We start from the raw sequence: 16,527 nt of genomic DNA on the forward strand, positions 1-16,527 counted from the left end.
TAGGATTACTAAATCAAAACTATTTAGTACATTTTTAAAAGGAAACAAATAATAATTTTCAAATGGATTTCAATTCTCTACTATTTCCATAAAGGAAGGAGATGAAGAAAAGAAAAAGCAATGGAAGAGGAGTGACATACACTGATAAGTAAAGACAAAAACAAAAACAAAACAAAGCAAAGAGAACAGTAAAGACAACTTGTTACTACTTACTACTGTTATTTTTTTTAATAACCTATGTATTATGTAGAAGATAAGCATGGATTGAAATTTGTTATTAAAAATGTTTAGAACCATGAGTTTATTAAAATCCTCTCTCTCCCCCTCATGTTCAATGGAGAAATTTGCTAGTTTTCTGCTCTGAGCAATGGAGTGTTTCATCTCATTTTACAAAACAAAAAAACTGACTTTTGTAAAACAAGATATATATTGTAAAACAAGATATATATTGTAAAACAATATATCTTCCTTCTATGACTTAGAGTAGTGGGCAAAAAAAGCAAGATTTGAAAACAGAAGCTCATGTTTAAGTTTTTACCTCTGTCATTGATTATCTGTCCCAAGATTCACTTTTCTCATCTGTTAAAAAGAGATGATATTTGCACTACATATCTCACAGGAATTATGTGTGGAAAGCTCTTTTTAAATGCTAAAGCACCATGTGAATATAAATTATTAATATGGTCCTATTAAAAATAATACTCATGATGCAACTTTGTCGTTATAGACATAGGAAAAATTAACTAAGTCAATCCTAAATTAAAAGTTCTCCATCCTGCGTAAAAGATTGTACAGAATTTTATGCTAAGACCCAGAATATAAAGTCATAACCTCAGAAGGCTAGAGCTACAAGTGATCTTAGATATCTATCTTCTCATCTAGCCTCTATGTTTTAGATATAAGAAAACCCAGTTTCACAAACATTAAGTGCTTTGCCTAAAAATCACAGATCCTATAATTGATAGGATGAGCACTTGAATCTAAACCTTTGTGATTCTGAGTTTAGTAATCTTTCTGTTACCCCAGAAAGGACTTTTTTTTTTTTTTTTAAGAGAGGGTTTTGCTTCCTGGACACAGTCATAAATATGATAGAAAACAAAAAGATTGATAGGATGAGCATTACACTAAAATTCATTGTTTACTGACATTCTGTTATATGTTATAGGCAAGAAGGTGGTAGGAGCAAATATAATCTGGATTTTATATATATATATATCTTATTGTATTAGATTTCTGTGCCATTTTACTAATATTTATTCTAGACTTATTTTGCAGAATATATGAAAAGATTGCTAACAGCATTTATATCCAGTGGAATTTCTTACTTTCAGGAAGGATCTATGGAATTAAACTTCATAGTTTTTTTTTTTCAATTTGCTTTATTTTTAACTTTATGATTTTTATAATATAAAGATGAAATAAGGTGTCCATAGATTACCCAAAATTACTCCCTATACTATGTCTTAACATAGCAACCAGCCTTGGGTGTATTTATATAAAATAATCCATGCTTTGTATATTGTGGAACCAGAGGATTTTTTTTTTCATGATTTCCTTGTCCTTTTCTTTCTCTTTGGTAGTTGGAAGTCTTATACTAAGTTTTATAGATGCCACATCTGGAGATGCCACAGAACTCTACATGGAGAATGGTTCTGAACCCCACGTTGCTTCATTTCACCTCAGTTTGTTCTGGGTTATCTATTTAAAAGTGACAATTCTCTGGCTCCAAAACTAATATATATCACAACATTTCCTTTAGTTTCTACCTTCTGCATTGTTTTAAGAGCAATGACTGGTTCACTTGAGATGAGGTTTTTGCATTTTTCCTTTATCACCTTCAAGTGACAAATAGTTTGTATTGTTTATTGCCTAGTCCTATCATTCTTCAAGAACTGAAATAATTGAGCTACTTTTAAAGAAAAAAAAAACTTTTTTTTTTTAAAGTTTTTTCCTCTTGGCTTTTGTTGCATTTTCAGGAAAACTGTATCACAGATGATATCGGAATATCAACTTGGAAGGAGCAGATTTTCCTCTCCCATAGTGCCTTGCTAGCAAAAAGCTGCCAAGCTGCAATGGAATTAGCAAAGCATGATACTGAGGTCCAGGATATGGCATTTCAGTATGGAAAGCACATGTCTATGAGTCATAAGGTATTGGCACACCCTTTCTCTTTATCCAGTGTTTAAATAACTAAAATGACATATGGGAAACCTTTTAGTACTTAATGACCTTTTAGGTCTCAAAATGTACTTGAGCATGCACTTAAGACTCATCGGTAGTTTAATTATTATCTGTTATATAATATAGACCATATAGTATGATAGTATGTACTTTTCATAAAAGGCCACCATTTATTCACATTGTATTTGGAATCCTTTCTTTTCCTACTACCTTAAGTGGCTCCTGGAAATTATGAAATAATGAGTAATGCTGCCATTCACAAAATTGGAAGGACATTCACAAGAAGATGGAAGTTTTTGTTATTATTCCTTTATGGCTGCTTGAAAATTAGAAATTGAGGAAAGTTAATGAAAGCTTAGAGGTATATTGAGAAAAATGAAAACACTTTAGTTCTAATTGCTGCTTTTTAATGTGCAGAATAAAGCAAACACCCTGAGATTAGCAACCGCAGGGTTCATTTTTTTATATCTGTAATTTCCAATTATATTTAATAGTATGTATCTCACAGATGCTACTCAAACATTTCACTAAAGAAAATAGTTTTCATGGGGGGAGGTGATTTTTTTCTTTTATAGTAAAAACAGATTTGAGGAAAATATTTATAGAATATGTAGACTTTTATCAAGAAAGAATATTTATGAAATCCTTGCATCTGATTTTAAAAATAAATAAAAGCTGGAGGTGAGTTATAAAAGGAAAAAAATAGCTTCAGATGAATTTGAAGGTAAATATATTTCAAAACATTCAGCTATAAAATATTTTCATCTAAAAAGTCCAGTCTTTAGTCTTTTTCAGTTACATCAATGTCTCTTCTCATGACTAAAATATATTAGTTATAACTGTTTCAGGATACAGTGTTCTAACATAACTCTTTTTGTCTATTCTATCCAGATAAACTCTGACCTCCAGCCTTTTATTAGAGGGAAGTGTGCTGGCTCCATCACATTTAATTTAAATTCAGCTCCTGTAGTCTTACATCAGGAGTTTCTTGGAAGAGAAATGTGGATTAAGCAGATCAGAGAGGTAACCTAAAATTAATTCTATATAGAGTGATGCTAGTAGTGTTTGACTTATTTCAATATATGTTTCATGATGGCTTAAAACACTGTCATTCCATTGTATGAGAGCATTGTCAAGGAGCAGGTACAATTTCTTCTTCATAGAAACCTAGATTTTTAATGAATTGAAACATTGTCATTTAAAAGTCAGAAAATTATAATTCTGCATTCTCTTATTATCTAAGTCCCGGAGTACTGCAACACAAGGCTAGTGCCTGTGGTGAATGCTAATTAATTCAGTTTTTTTTTTCAAAGGCTTTCAAAAATTGTGCTATGGTAATAGCACCACCCTTTAACTGACTGCAATTTCCCATCTGTAGACTCTAGCACAGGCTGCAGAATTCCAGGAGCTCCGTCTGTCAACTCATTGAGTTATTTTAAAACAAACTAGGACCCTGAGTGAGCTCTGAGGCATTTTGAAAGAAAAAGAGATAGAGGTGGAAGGGGGAGGAGAGAAATCATAGTATTTTGGAGCTGGAAAGGACCTTGAATATCACCCCCTAATGGTCTCACTAACTACTTTGTTGTACCAACAACTGAGGTACACAAGATCTTCCCTTCTTATCTAAGACATCATTAGATGGCTTTAAATGGTTGAAGGATTCTTTATGACAGCTAGACAAAAAAAAAAAATTTACAAATGGATAATGTTGCTTGCTCTGATTGTGTTATGTTAATACTATATGCTAATGTTCTTAAATTTTATATTTTGGTTGGAAACTAGAGCAAGAACTGACAATATATTTCTAAAGGAAAATAAACCCACTTGCCATTATAAATGACAATAGATATAGATGTAAAATTCTATTTTAATTCTTCCACAATGTGGGATTTTATTTCTGTGAGTATTCCCCACATATTGCTTTAATTTTTAAGATATAATCTTCATAGGATTACCAGTTTAGATACGGAACACACCCTCAGAGGCATAGGATCCAACTGTTTCTTTTGATAGAGATGGAAACCATGAACCAGGGAGATTAAGTGACTTGATCATAGGCACACAGTTAGGAACTAGCAGAATTAGCATTTGAACCCAGGTCTTCTGCTTCCATATGCATCATTCTTTCTTCTGTGCCTTCTTCCTGTGGTCACCGATGTTTTACCACGTGGTGGTAAATTCAGAGTTGATCCTTGGCTGACAGTCTGTTTTCAAGGTTGCTAGAACTTGCCAAGGCTTGTACTATGCTGTCAAAGCCTTTATTATTTTATAACATAAAGTGTTTTTACAGAGAGATATTTTCACCAGGGTTATTCAAAGTATCATGAAGCAGCTCCTGCACAAACAAAAGACAGTTTTCCAGTGGACAGTGAAGTACTTCAAAGTCTCATGTTCTCAGATGACATTTACAGTAATGCAGAAATTTACAGTAATGCAGCAGAACTGTTTAGTCACATTTGCTTTTTAAAAAATAAGAAGAAAGTGAATGAAAAATACATTGCCCAGATCATGGTACGCATCTGAACACCATCTCATTAAGGCAGATAGCTAACGAAATGACAGTAGTCATTTCTAGTGCCTAAAATTAAGGAGAAGAAGAGAAGACCAGGAAGAGCTGAAGACTGAACCAGTGATTTCATTAGTAAAGGGATACACATAAAGAACTCCCTCTGCCAAAGCAGATCAGCACCTTCTCTGCAATTTAAAGCAGAGTCCTGTCTCTGACACTACTAGAAACTAGGTCTCTCTGGCTTCGAGACCCTCTCAATAACTGCCGCACCATGATGCCTCTTAAGCAGGGCTGAATACCATTGAGAGATTAGCCCGGGCTTTCAGTGGTCCCAGAAGAGAACACTACTGCAAAAGTTCGTCTCCAGGGCAGGGAGGTGGTGCAGTGATAGAGCACCAGCCCTGGAGTCAGGAGGACTGCACTTCCAATCTGGCCTCAGATACTTAGTACTTCCTGGCTGTGTGAGCCTGGGCAAGTCACTTATCCCCAATTACCTCAGAAAAAATAAAAAGTTCATCTCCTTAAAGCTAGTGTTTTCCCATTAGATGACTAAATGACACAGTCTTGGAAGAATTTGCATTACAGATAACCCAAACATAATGACTTTTTCATTGGGGACATTTAGATTGTGTTATCTCACTAAGAACAACTTGTACTCAAGAGGTGATATAAAAGCCGGGGTCATAGTCTGTGATAGAGTGGGAAAAGGGTTGTATTTGGAATCAGAGGATCTGGGTTCGTGTCTTGGCTCCATTGCTGACTATCTGTGTGCTCTTGGCCAGTTGCTTACCTTCTTTTGCCTTGGTTTCCTCACTTGTAAAGTGAAGAATTGGACTAGCTGTTTTCAAACATCATTTCAAACATCAGCTTCAAATCTATGCTTTAATCATAGAATGAGTAAAGACCTTAAAGGTAATCCAGTACAACACCCTCATTTCATTGAAGAGGAAATTGAGGTCCTTTGTGCCTGAAATGCTCTCCCTCCTCAACTGCTTACTGACTTCCCTGGCTTCCTCTAAATCCTACCTAAAATCCCATCTTTTAGAGGAAGCTTTTCCCAATCCCTCTTGATTCTAGTGCCTTCTCTCTGTTAATCATTTCCTATTTCTCCGTTGAATAGCTTGCTTTCTGTATTTGTTTGCATGTTATTTCCCCCATTACATTGTATGCTCCCTGATCAGGAACTGCCTTTTGCCTCTTTTTATATTCTCTTAGCACTGGCCCTGGCACATAATAATTGCTTAATAAATATTGATCAATTGATTAAATAACTTGCTCAAGGTTATAAGCGTAGACAAAAGTAATGGAGCCAGTATTGCAACCCACTTCTTGATGTTTTTTCCACTATGATATTGAGTCTAGACTCAACATCAAGGAAATGTGTAACTGAAATAGGATTATATAATAAAAATGAGAATAAATAGATAGATACCTTAGATGTGGTATGTTTGTATCCATGATACCACAAAAAAAGAAAAAGACCTCTGCACTATTGGATAGATCATCTATAGGAAAACACAGACAAGAATCCTACTGGGTGAGATAGTATGATCTTTGAGGAAGGAAGAAGTATCCACACAGATGAAATTACAGAACCATCAAAATGATAAAGTAAAAAGTAAAGGTCTTTTAGTACCTAGTACAGTTATCCTTTATCCTTGAAAGTACTGATTTTTTCCTTTCTTGTTTTTATTTGTGTCTCAAGTGTCTGGCATAGTCTTCCCCCTTTATTATCTTGCTTCATGATTCTCTCCTGAGTGCAATTCCTTTTTCACTAAATGCCTTTTATACATCTTGAATTGGATGTCCTATAGGCATCTCAAATTTAATATGTTCCCAATAGGGAGCATATTATCTTTCTCCCCAAATCCTCCCTCTTCCCAATTTTCCTATTGACAACACCATCTCTCCCAGTCACCCAAACTTGTACCTTCAATGTTCTCCTCAACTCCTCATTCAGACTCAGCCTACATATCCAGTCTATTGCCAAGTCTTGTTTTTTCTTGTCTATATCATCACTCTAGTATTTCCCTTTCTTTTCAGTCACAGAGTTGTTACCCTAGTACAGGTCTTATGGAAACCTCACTACAACAATAAAGCTTAGATCTGATACATCATCCCTTGCTATGCAGGTTCCAACAGCTCCATTTACCTCCAGCTCAAAATATTAAATGCTCTGTTCAATATTTAAAGCAAGAACAAATGGACAAACATTTCCTCTAATACTGTGAGAGATTATAATCCCCATTACCCTCCCCCTACTTAATTGAGGGTAGAATTGGAGATTCAGCTCACAATTTAATTCCACCTCTACATTAGTCTCACCAAGTTCAAACCTAAAGTTTCCTTCAGAGTCTTACTGTTGTGCTGGTGGAAACACTTGCTCTGGATTCCTGGAGTTATGGTATCCTGTGGCTTTAGCACTCAAAAAAAAAAGACTCCATTCCCTGTACCTGGAACAGAAAAGAACAAATAGAAAGGCCAAAGATCAGGCCCATTTCTGAGGGGCCATATAACTTACCAGGGGACAGGTAGATTGAAACCCTTCCTCCCCTCCTCACTTACGGTGATGCAAAAGTGACCAGACATGCTCCTCAAAATTGGCTACATCATAGTGTCTGCTATATAATACTTAATAAGTGCTTTTTTGATTTTCTCTTCCTACCTTGTAAAGCTTCTAATATTTTCCTCCATTCTACACTTTCTGCAGTAGTTACCCTGGATTGTTTCTACACTTGTTTCTCACACTGAACACTCCATCTTCTTACTGTAGCGACTTGTCCTCCATGCCTGGAATGCTCTGTTTCCTCACTTCCACATATTTCAAATCAAACCCTATTTTCTGCAGTAGGCCTTTCATGGCATTTTGCCTCCACCATTTTTTTGTGAGTTTCTTGGTGATAGGGACTATATTTTTGCACTTTTATATCTTTAGGGCATAACATGGGGCTTGCCACTTAGTACACTGTATCTACATACTTTTAAATTGATTGACTTAATAAGCAAATTCTTGCTGGTTGATTGTTGTAAAACAAAGAGTAGAAAATCTTAGCATAAGAATACATTGCTTATGTAGATTTCAGCCAATCCAACATTTTTGGTTACTACCTGCAAAAATGTATTCTTGGATCTCATCATTCTTTATCTGGTTGTCTTTTTCTGTTACCCATTGGGGTTCACATTACAGCAAGAGAAATATTACTGGCTAGTTATATCGGTAAGGAAGAAATGATGTATTCATTGTGTCTCACTATGCCATCCGAGAAACCAGAAAGAAATTTTTTTCCCCTGGTACTTTCAGCATTGAGCATGTCTGCTTTTCATACTTCCTTCCTATACTATCTCAAAACAACAACAGCAACAAACAGAAGACTAGCTATCTTATTTTACATATCACTTTGAGAAACGGACACTGGGAACAATCAGGTATCAGGCTAGCCTTGAAGTTGTTTATGGGTATTGGTTTTCTATTGACACTGTTCTTTCTGTGATAGGAGTGTAGGATTACAATAACTTAATTTCAAATGGCAACCTACAGCCATGGAAGAAAAAAATATGTATTTGCAGCAATACAGGTAGAGAATGAGTAATTCACCTTTTGCTGAAGTCATTAGCTATTTATCTTTTTTTACCCTCAATAAAAGAAAGAACTACAGGATTCTGTCTCTCTCAGGGGAGTGCAGGTGCTTCCCACTGTGAGGTCAGCATCCTGGATTTTTAATGATTTAGTTTTCTGATTTCATTGAAGGTCACTGCAGAAATAAAGATTGTGATTATGTTGTCTTGGCCATTCCTAAAAGTGCTGAAATGTCATATGGGTTTGTGACATTCTGACATCATTATAACTAGTCATAAATTTGCTAAGTCTATTATCTTTTACAAATTCTTACAGCTTACTTGTTATCATACATTCCACTGTTACTTCTCATTTAAAAATCTATAGCAAACTATTCTTGATTGTGTTTGTAAATTAAGTGTTTAAGGGCAATATAAATGTACAAGAAAATAACAATTTCATTTTCTTTTTTTAAAACAAAAATAAGAAAAGAAATCATCTGTTCAAGGAATTTCCATGCACACTATTCTCCATTATTCTAATTACTCTCCTAATGCTATATGCTTCAGATGATAATTCTCTTCTCCAAATTACAGTGAACATTGATAGTATAAGCATTTGAATCATAGACTTGTTGAATTAGAAGGTACCTAAGTAATCATCTAGTTCAACCCATCTCTGAAGCATGAGTGCCTTTTATAGAATCTAGCTCCAAATAGTATTCATTGTTAGGGAGATTTGGTTTGGTTTGCTTTTCATATTAATGGAGTTCTTTCTATTTCTTCCTCTTGCTCATAGTTCACCTCTTTGGCACTAAGGAAAATAAATCTAATCCCTTTTGTATATTATAGTCCTGGAAGTGTTTCAGTATACTCTTAAAACCAAGGGATATATGTCCCTGGGATCTTCTACAAACCTTCTTATGAGCTTATGTTTCAAGACCTTTCACTGTCCTACACTTCTTATATCCTGCTCTCCATGGCTGGAATTCTTGTCTCCTCCGAGATTCCCTGGCCTTTCCTTAAAGTCCCAACTAAAGGCTCAGCCTTTCCCTTTCTCCTTTAAGCTGGGGCTTCTCTGAGGTTATCTTCCATTTATATTATGCATCTTAATTGTAAATAATTGTTTTCCATATTTTCTCCCCCTTTAGAGTGTAAGTTTCTGTGAGGCAGGAAATGATTTTGCTTTTCTTTATATTCCCAACAATGCATGGGACACTGTTGTTCAGTCATTCATTCATGTCCAGTTCTTCATGATCCCATCGACCATAACATATCAGGCCCTTCTACATGCACTCTCTCTCTCGAAATCTGTCCAAGTTCATGTTCATTATTTCTGTGACACAGTCTTTCATCTCATCCTCTGCCATCCCCTTTTTCTTTAGCCTTCAATCTTCCTCCACTTCAGGATCTTTTCCAGTGAGTCATGTCTTCTCCTTATGAGACCAAAGTATTCAAGTTTCAGTTTCAGTGTTTGACCTTCCAGTGACCTACCTAAATTCATTTAAGTATTGGCTGATTTGATCTCCTTTGCTATTCAAGGTCTCCAAAGTCTCAGCATCACAACTTAAAAGCATTAGTTTTCTATCACATAGCTTTCCTTATAATCTAAATCAATAAATCCTTGTTAACCACCCTGGTTTGTTGATATTTTCACTAAACTGTGCCTATCAAACTTAACATATGACCTGACCTTTGCAAGATTCAATTCAATTCAATTCAACAAGCATTTATTAAGTACCTACTATGTAACAGGCCTGTGCTAGGCACTGGGGGATCCAGAGATAAAATTAATAGTTCCTGCCCTCAAGGAACTTTACATTATATTAGAGATATGTGCACAGAAAAATGTGTACAAAATGAACAACAAATTTGCAAGAAGAGCACTAGTAGTTAGATAAGGAAAGGCCTGTGACAAGGTGAGGAAGCAGGAGATGGAATGTTGTATATGGGGAACCAGTAGGTCAGTATGGCTAGACTGAAGCATACCTGGAAGGGGGAGTTTGGACAGATAGACTGCAGACAAATTGAGAAGGGATTTAAATGCTAAAATGGAGAAATTTAGAATTTTTTTCCCAAAAATAATGTCACTGAAGCTTTGTGGACAAATGAGTTTTGACCAGTCCTATACTTTAGAGATATCAGTTTGACAGCCTTCTGGAGTATGACTTAGAGACTTCAGGCAGATAAACCAATTAGGCTAGTACAATATCACAGGTGAGAGATGAAAAGGGTGGTTGTGGTTTGCCTGGAGAAAAGAGGACTTATTTAAAGGATATAGAGATAGAATCATTAAGGCATCACTAATTGTATATGGGGTATGACTAAAAAATCAAGAATCAATCAATCAAACATTTTTTTATAGTACCATCTGCACCCAGGAATTGTTTTAGGCTCTGGGAATACAGACAAAAATGAAATAGTACCCACCTTCAAGCTTGCTTCTGTCAAAGAAAACAGCATGTATACAATTAGTGTAGACACAGCAAGGGGGATCACGATAAGTCTCATGTAGGAGGTAGCAGTTTTGAAGGAAACCAGGGATTCTAACAGGAAGAGGTAAGGAAGGAATGTATTCCAGGCACAGAAATAGAGATGGAACATCTTGTGTAAAAATAGCAAGAATCCTAGTTTGGCTGCACTATAGAGTAATGGATAAAGCAGAATAATGTATAATAAGCCTAGAAATATAGGTTGGAGGCAAATTGTGAGGGAGGTTAAATACCAAACCAAGGAGTTTGTATCCTAGAAGTATGAAACCATTGGTGTTTATTGATCAAGGAAAGTGACATGATCAAACCTTTGGGTAAGGAATATCACTTTGAAAATTGTATATAAACTGGATTGGAGAAGGGAGAATCTTGAGTTAAAAAGACTAATCGGGAGGCTGTTATATTAGTCCATCACAAGACATAGAACTCCCTAGTATTTCACAGTCCTTTCAGAAGTGGACATTCGGATAAGAGGGGGATTAGGGTTGTCTTATCATCAGGTAAGTATGACTTATTTTTCATAAACTAGTGCTAGTTCTTAGGCAATGGTGCTTCCTTGTGTCAATGTTCAGTATAAACCATCTCTTTAAAAATGAGTATAAGAACTTTGTCAGAAATTGTCTTCACATTTCTACTTCCATAATGTGAAGCATCTACTTTCTTCCCTTTTCTGAAAACTGACAGATTTGCTCATTTCTAATTCATTAGCCTCTCTTCCATTCTCCATAGTTCCTTGGAAGTTTATGGGGGAAAAAAAGCATTTGGGTTAGTTTTCTTTAGCAGTTGCTTGAATTTGCAGTTTGGGTCATGTAACATGCTCTTGCTCAAGAAGATTCAGTAGCTCCCTGTTGCTTGTAAGATAACATGCCAACTTACCTGGCATTTAGAGTATTTTACAAAATAACTCTAAGCCTATTAAACTATTATCACCTTATTATGTGTTCTTCAGCCAAATTGGCTTACTTGCTGTTCCTCAGACAGGGCTTCATTTCTCTCTTCTCATATCCTGTATACAGGCTTTCTGCCCAAACTTAGAGTATACTCCTCCTTCACCTCTGACTCTTGGAATCCCTGCCTCCTTCAAAGCTCAGCTCAAGGTCTGTCTCCTGCATGAGGCCCTTTTTAAAAGTTCCCTTCTTTTTATTTTGTATAAATATATTTTGTGTAAATTACTAACATTTACATATTGCTTTAAGGTTTATAAAGCACTTTATAGACATTTCATTTTAGCCTCACAACAATCCTAGGAAATAGTAGTATTTTCACTGTCATTTTACAAAGAAAGAAACTGAGGCTAAGAGAGGTTGTGACTTGGCCAGAATCACACAGCTGAAAGATGTCTTAGACTGTCTCATTATTTCTGTATATACAAGCAATCTGTGACTTTCACTGAAGGTATATTCTTAGAAAGTGGCATAAAAATAAAAAACACAAATGTTGATACATTGAACCTATGGGAAATAAGGGGTTAGATTCCCACAACTACCAAAAACCATAATTTTTCACTGGAGATTGCTGAAAATACACTTTCCTGCATATAGTTCTTTATAAGCAAACATTAATTCTGATAACATATACTTTTCTTAACATAGTAATTATGAAATAACCCTTAAAATACAGGACACAAAATAAAAACTGGTAACATGCAATACATTCAGTAATATCCTAGAATTCTATGACCTTTTTTGCTATCTCAATTCAAACAATATTGTATTCACTTTTCATAAGCCATGAAATCTACAGTACTGTAAATTCTGTACAACAGATAAATTTCTTAAAACAAAAGAATCTTTTAATCTGAATCTTACTTTCTACTGTGTCAGATAGCAGTGTGAAGGATTGAACTATATAGTGTATGGCTGTAAACCTCTCTACCTTGGTCACTATCTGAAAATCTAGGGAGAGGTCCCTGGGACTTAAATCACTCCTGTCTGAAGATGTCAGGACTGGCAAGGTCTTGACATCATCTCTAATACTCTGTCCTTCCTGACTGGTAGATGGCATTGGAGATTGTAAAGGATGCATCAGACTTGAAATAATCCATCAGCAACATAAGCTTTGTGTGACATTAGGATACCAGATGCTCTACAAGCTTGCACGCATCGTGCTTATTTTTGCTCTATTGCTCGTGGCTACACATGTGCACAGTTGCCAGTGCAAAAGTGAAAATGAGGTTACTAATAAAATCATGCAAATGTTTGATATCCTGAATGTTGAGGACTGACTTTGCCAAGTTTCACTAAATGAATTTAAGTTTCTTAAGGACAGCACTTGGTAGGTGTTTAACAAAAGCTTATTAATTAATTAATCCTCCAGTCCTTCCTAGACAACAACCCTGCCCTTTTTTTTTTTTTTTTTTTTTTTTTTTTTTTTTTTTTTTTTTTTTTTTTCTGCCCTTTCTTTATATTGCTTCTTGCCTTTCAGGAACATAGCTTTAAAAGAGAGGGTATCCAGCCCTTTCTTTTGACTTTTTTTTTCTGAGATATGACCTTTTTTTGATGTTCTATCATATATCATATTCTTATAATCACTTTAGCTAAAAACTTTTGTTTATAGAATCACAAAATAACAGATTTAGAGCCTGAAGAGACATGAGAGGTCATTGTGTCCAATGCCATCACTTGATTGATGAGGAAACTGAAGCCTGAAGAACTTAAATAATTTACTGAAGGTCATATAGCTGGTCATTGTCTGAGGTGTGATTTGAACCTTGGTCATTCTGATTCCAAGTCCAGAACTCTGTCAGTTACACCATATTACTTCTCTTCTTTGTTATAGCTTTATGAAAATTTTAGTTCCCTGTGCAGCTACATTAATCTCTCAGTTCACCTTTTTTTTGGGAGGGACGGGGGGAGGCAGAATAATTTGCCACTGTGGTACATGATTTCTTCATGTGGCCAATAATGGATCTATCAGCTGCCAAGGAGCTCCCAGGCTATAGGGGAAGACAGTATGCAAATAGCTGTGTACAAATGAACTGTATACAGGATAAATTGAAGATAATAAACAGAAGGAAGATCCTAGAATTAAGAGGGATTGGGAAAGACCTTCTAGCAAAAATGGGATTTTTTTCTGGAATTTAAAGGGAAGGGAATGGAAGCCAGGAGGAGAAAGAATACATGTGTTCAGGCACATTCTAGATCACCAGGGAAGATGCCCAGAGTCAGGAGATGGAGTGTCCTGTTTGAGCAACAGCAAGGAGGGTCACTGTCACTGAATCGAAGATTATGGGATGGAATGTAAATTAAAAAGGGATTTGAACACCAAACGCAGGATTTTATCTTTGGAGGTGATAGAAAGTTTGTTGAGCAGGATAATAACATGATCAGATTAAGGAAATCATTTTGATGGACTGGAGTGAAAAGAAACTTATGGCAAGCAGAACAACCCCCAAACTGTTATATTATTCTAAACATGGAATGATGAGGACCCACATCTAGGTGCTGTCAGGAGAGAAAGGGGCGTATGCAAGAGATGTTATAAAGGTACAATTGACAAGTCTTGGCAACAGATTGGATAAGAGGCCTGAAGGTGGAAGAGTGAGGAGCTAAGGAGGACACCTAATCCCCTGGATTGAGGGGGGAGAGGAAAGGGGGAAGGGGAGGTTGCAGATGATGGTGTCCTGAATTTGAGTCTCTACTCTGTCACTAGCTACCTCTGAACTTGAGTGAGCCAGCTAACCTTTGGGATTTCCTCAAAATAAAAATTAGGCAAAATGGCGCTGTCATCTCCTCCGCCCCTTCCTTTCAAATTCAAACTTTATTTCTTAAACACCTGTGCTCCTTTAGCAAGCTTTTTGGCTTGATTTTATTGCCATTGTGGCCTTCTGTTCTGGACCCTTTGGAGATCTGAGTAGATATTATTATCCTTGGTAAAGCTTTGTGTTCTTTGTTTTACTTTCCTCCTCAGAGTCCAGAAATATAGGCAGCAGAAAAGATGGGCTTGAGAATGTGAAAGAAAAGTTTTGGTTAGAAAAAGGTTTACCACATATAGAAGACCCTACTGCTCTTCAACACAGAAATCTCTTCCACCTGTCTGCTGTTTCCTCCTCCTTCACTGAGCCCAAGAAAAAGTTAACCATAAGGCAATGAGCCAATTTCACAATTTCAAAAAATTGATTAGCTTCCCTTGGGGAAGAATATGTTAAAAAAACCATTTAATCAGCATTGCTATAGAACAGGCTATTCCAGCATTATACTCTGGACTCTTACGGGTTGTCAGAAGCGGAAGAGGAGGCTTAAAAGCCTGCCAGCAGAGGAACCTTCTTTTTATATTCTGGTAATCTCTATACTAGTTACCTGATCAGATCAACAGTGGGTAAGGACTTAAGCCTCCGACCAAAACACAACTGGCTGCTCTAATTTTAGTCCTACCAGGCTTAGCTTTGCCTTTTAATAGAACTTTGACCTAAGAATTTTATCCCATATAGGAGTTATACAGGAAAGCCTTTCCTGGATGCATTTGGCACTTTCTGACTCCATGCAGTCTCTCTTAAAGTACCAGAATTCTTCGTTTAAAAAAAAAGCCAAAACTTTCAACACCATTGCTGATGCACAGATTGTTCACTATAGCTAAGACTTATTTTACCTAAAAGAATTTTTTGCACTGTGTAGGAAGAAAACCCTTAAGAAAAATTATTTCATGAGAAAGTTCTGAAATGAAGATCTAGGAGAAAAAAGTGTGTGTGTGTGTGTGTGTGTGTGTGTGTGTGTGTGTGTGTGACTTTTGTTCAGGAATCTGGCTGTCATATTGGCTAGAAGGTTAATGTAGCCACAGATGATCAATTTCTCAGTTTGCTCTATATTATGGAATATTGCTTTCCTGCTTTTAGAAAAAGCCTTCACCAGTCTAGATAACAACAGTTGGAAATTGGAGACAGTTCATTTATGTTATCCAATTCCTCTTTGTTACCAGACATAAAAAAGCATTTGTTTTTTAAGGTAAAAGACCACATTGTATATCCATTACTTACCAAAATGGGATTTCTTTTTGGTCCATAGAGAATAGGTATATAAACCTTTGGAATTAATCCCTTTATACATCCTCTCAGTCAAAAGCACGTTTTTTTTTTTTTTCTCTGTTTGTACAGAATATTATTTTACAGTGCTGACTGCAGCTATTTGAGAGCAGTCTGCAGAGTTATGAACACCAGTACACTATCTTGTCTACTTTCACATTTTTCAAGATAATGCAGGGTTCCAACCACACATTCTCTGTGAACCACTACAGATTGATAAAAAATTACTTGTGTTTCCCATGACCTCGGTTGGCAAGAAGCATTCCAACAAGGGCCCAAAAGATGACTGAGCCCCTTTAAAAGACCCTTGTAATGAAGCCTCCAGGGAGTCTCTATGTGGAGTGAAATTTAAAGTTGCTTCCGTAGATGCACAGTAGCATGAAGCAGCTTAAGACTGCTGTCTGTTTAAATGCCCTCCTGTTTTGCATTTATTCAATATCACCCTATTTTGAGCCCCAGTGAGAAAGTTATTTTAATAATATCTTTTTCTAGAAATACATGATGTCTGGCAGATGTCATGAAAAGCAGAAAAATAGAGCATTTCATCCTCTTTAAAGCTTAGAGAGCTTATTTAGTTATTCTCCGTTGGTCACAAAAATAATCATGGTCCACATAGAATTCTAGAGCATAAAGAGTCTTTAGAGAGCATTTAAATCAATCCCTTAATTTTACAAGTGAAGCAACTGAGGCTAGTCCAAAAAAAAACTTTCTTTTTCTGTTTAAAATTTTTAAAAATTATTTAGCATTTTTTTTCTCCTCTCTATCTCTGCAAT

The 16,527-nt window shown here is 36.0% G+C and overlaps 1 protein-coding gene across 1 annotated transcript in view; it reads left to right on the forward strand.

The window, feature by feature from the left end:
• Positions 1-16,527, forward strand: part of PDSS2 (decaprenyl diphosphate synthase subunit 2) — a 288,494-nt gene that overhangs the window by 223,664 nt on the left and 48,303 nt on the right. Inside the window, exons 5-6 of the mRNA XM_031964462.1 lie at positions 1,977-2,150; positions 3,073-3,204. Coding sequence (XP_031820322.1) covers positions 1,977-2,150; positions 3,073-3,204 — 306 coding nt within the window. The remainder of the gene's footprint in view (positions 1-1,976; positions 2,151-3,072; positions 3,205-16,527) is intronic.

The sequence above is a fragment of the Sarcophilus harrisii genome, chromosome 4 (genome assembly GCF_902635505.1).
Source record: "Sarcophilus harrisii chromosome 4, mSarHar1.11, whole genome shotgun sequence".
Classification (NCBI taxonomy): domain Eukaryota; kingdom Metazoa; phylum Chordata; class Mammalia; order Dasyuromorphia; family Dasyuridae; genus Sarcophilus; species Sarcophilus harrisii.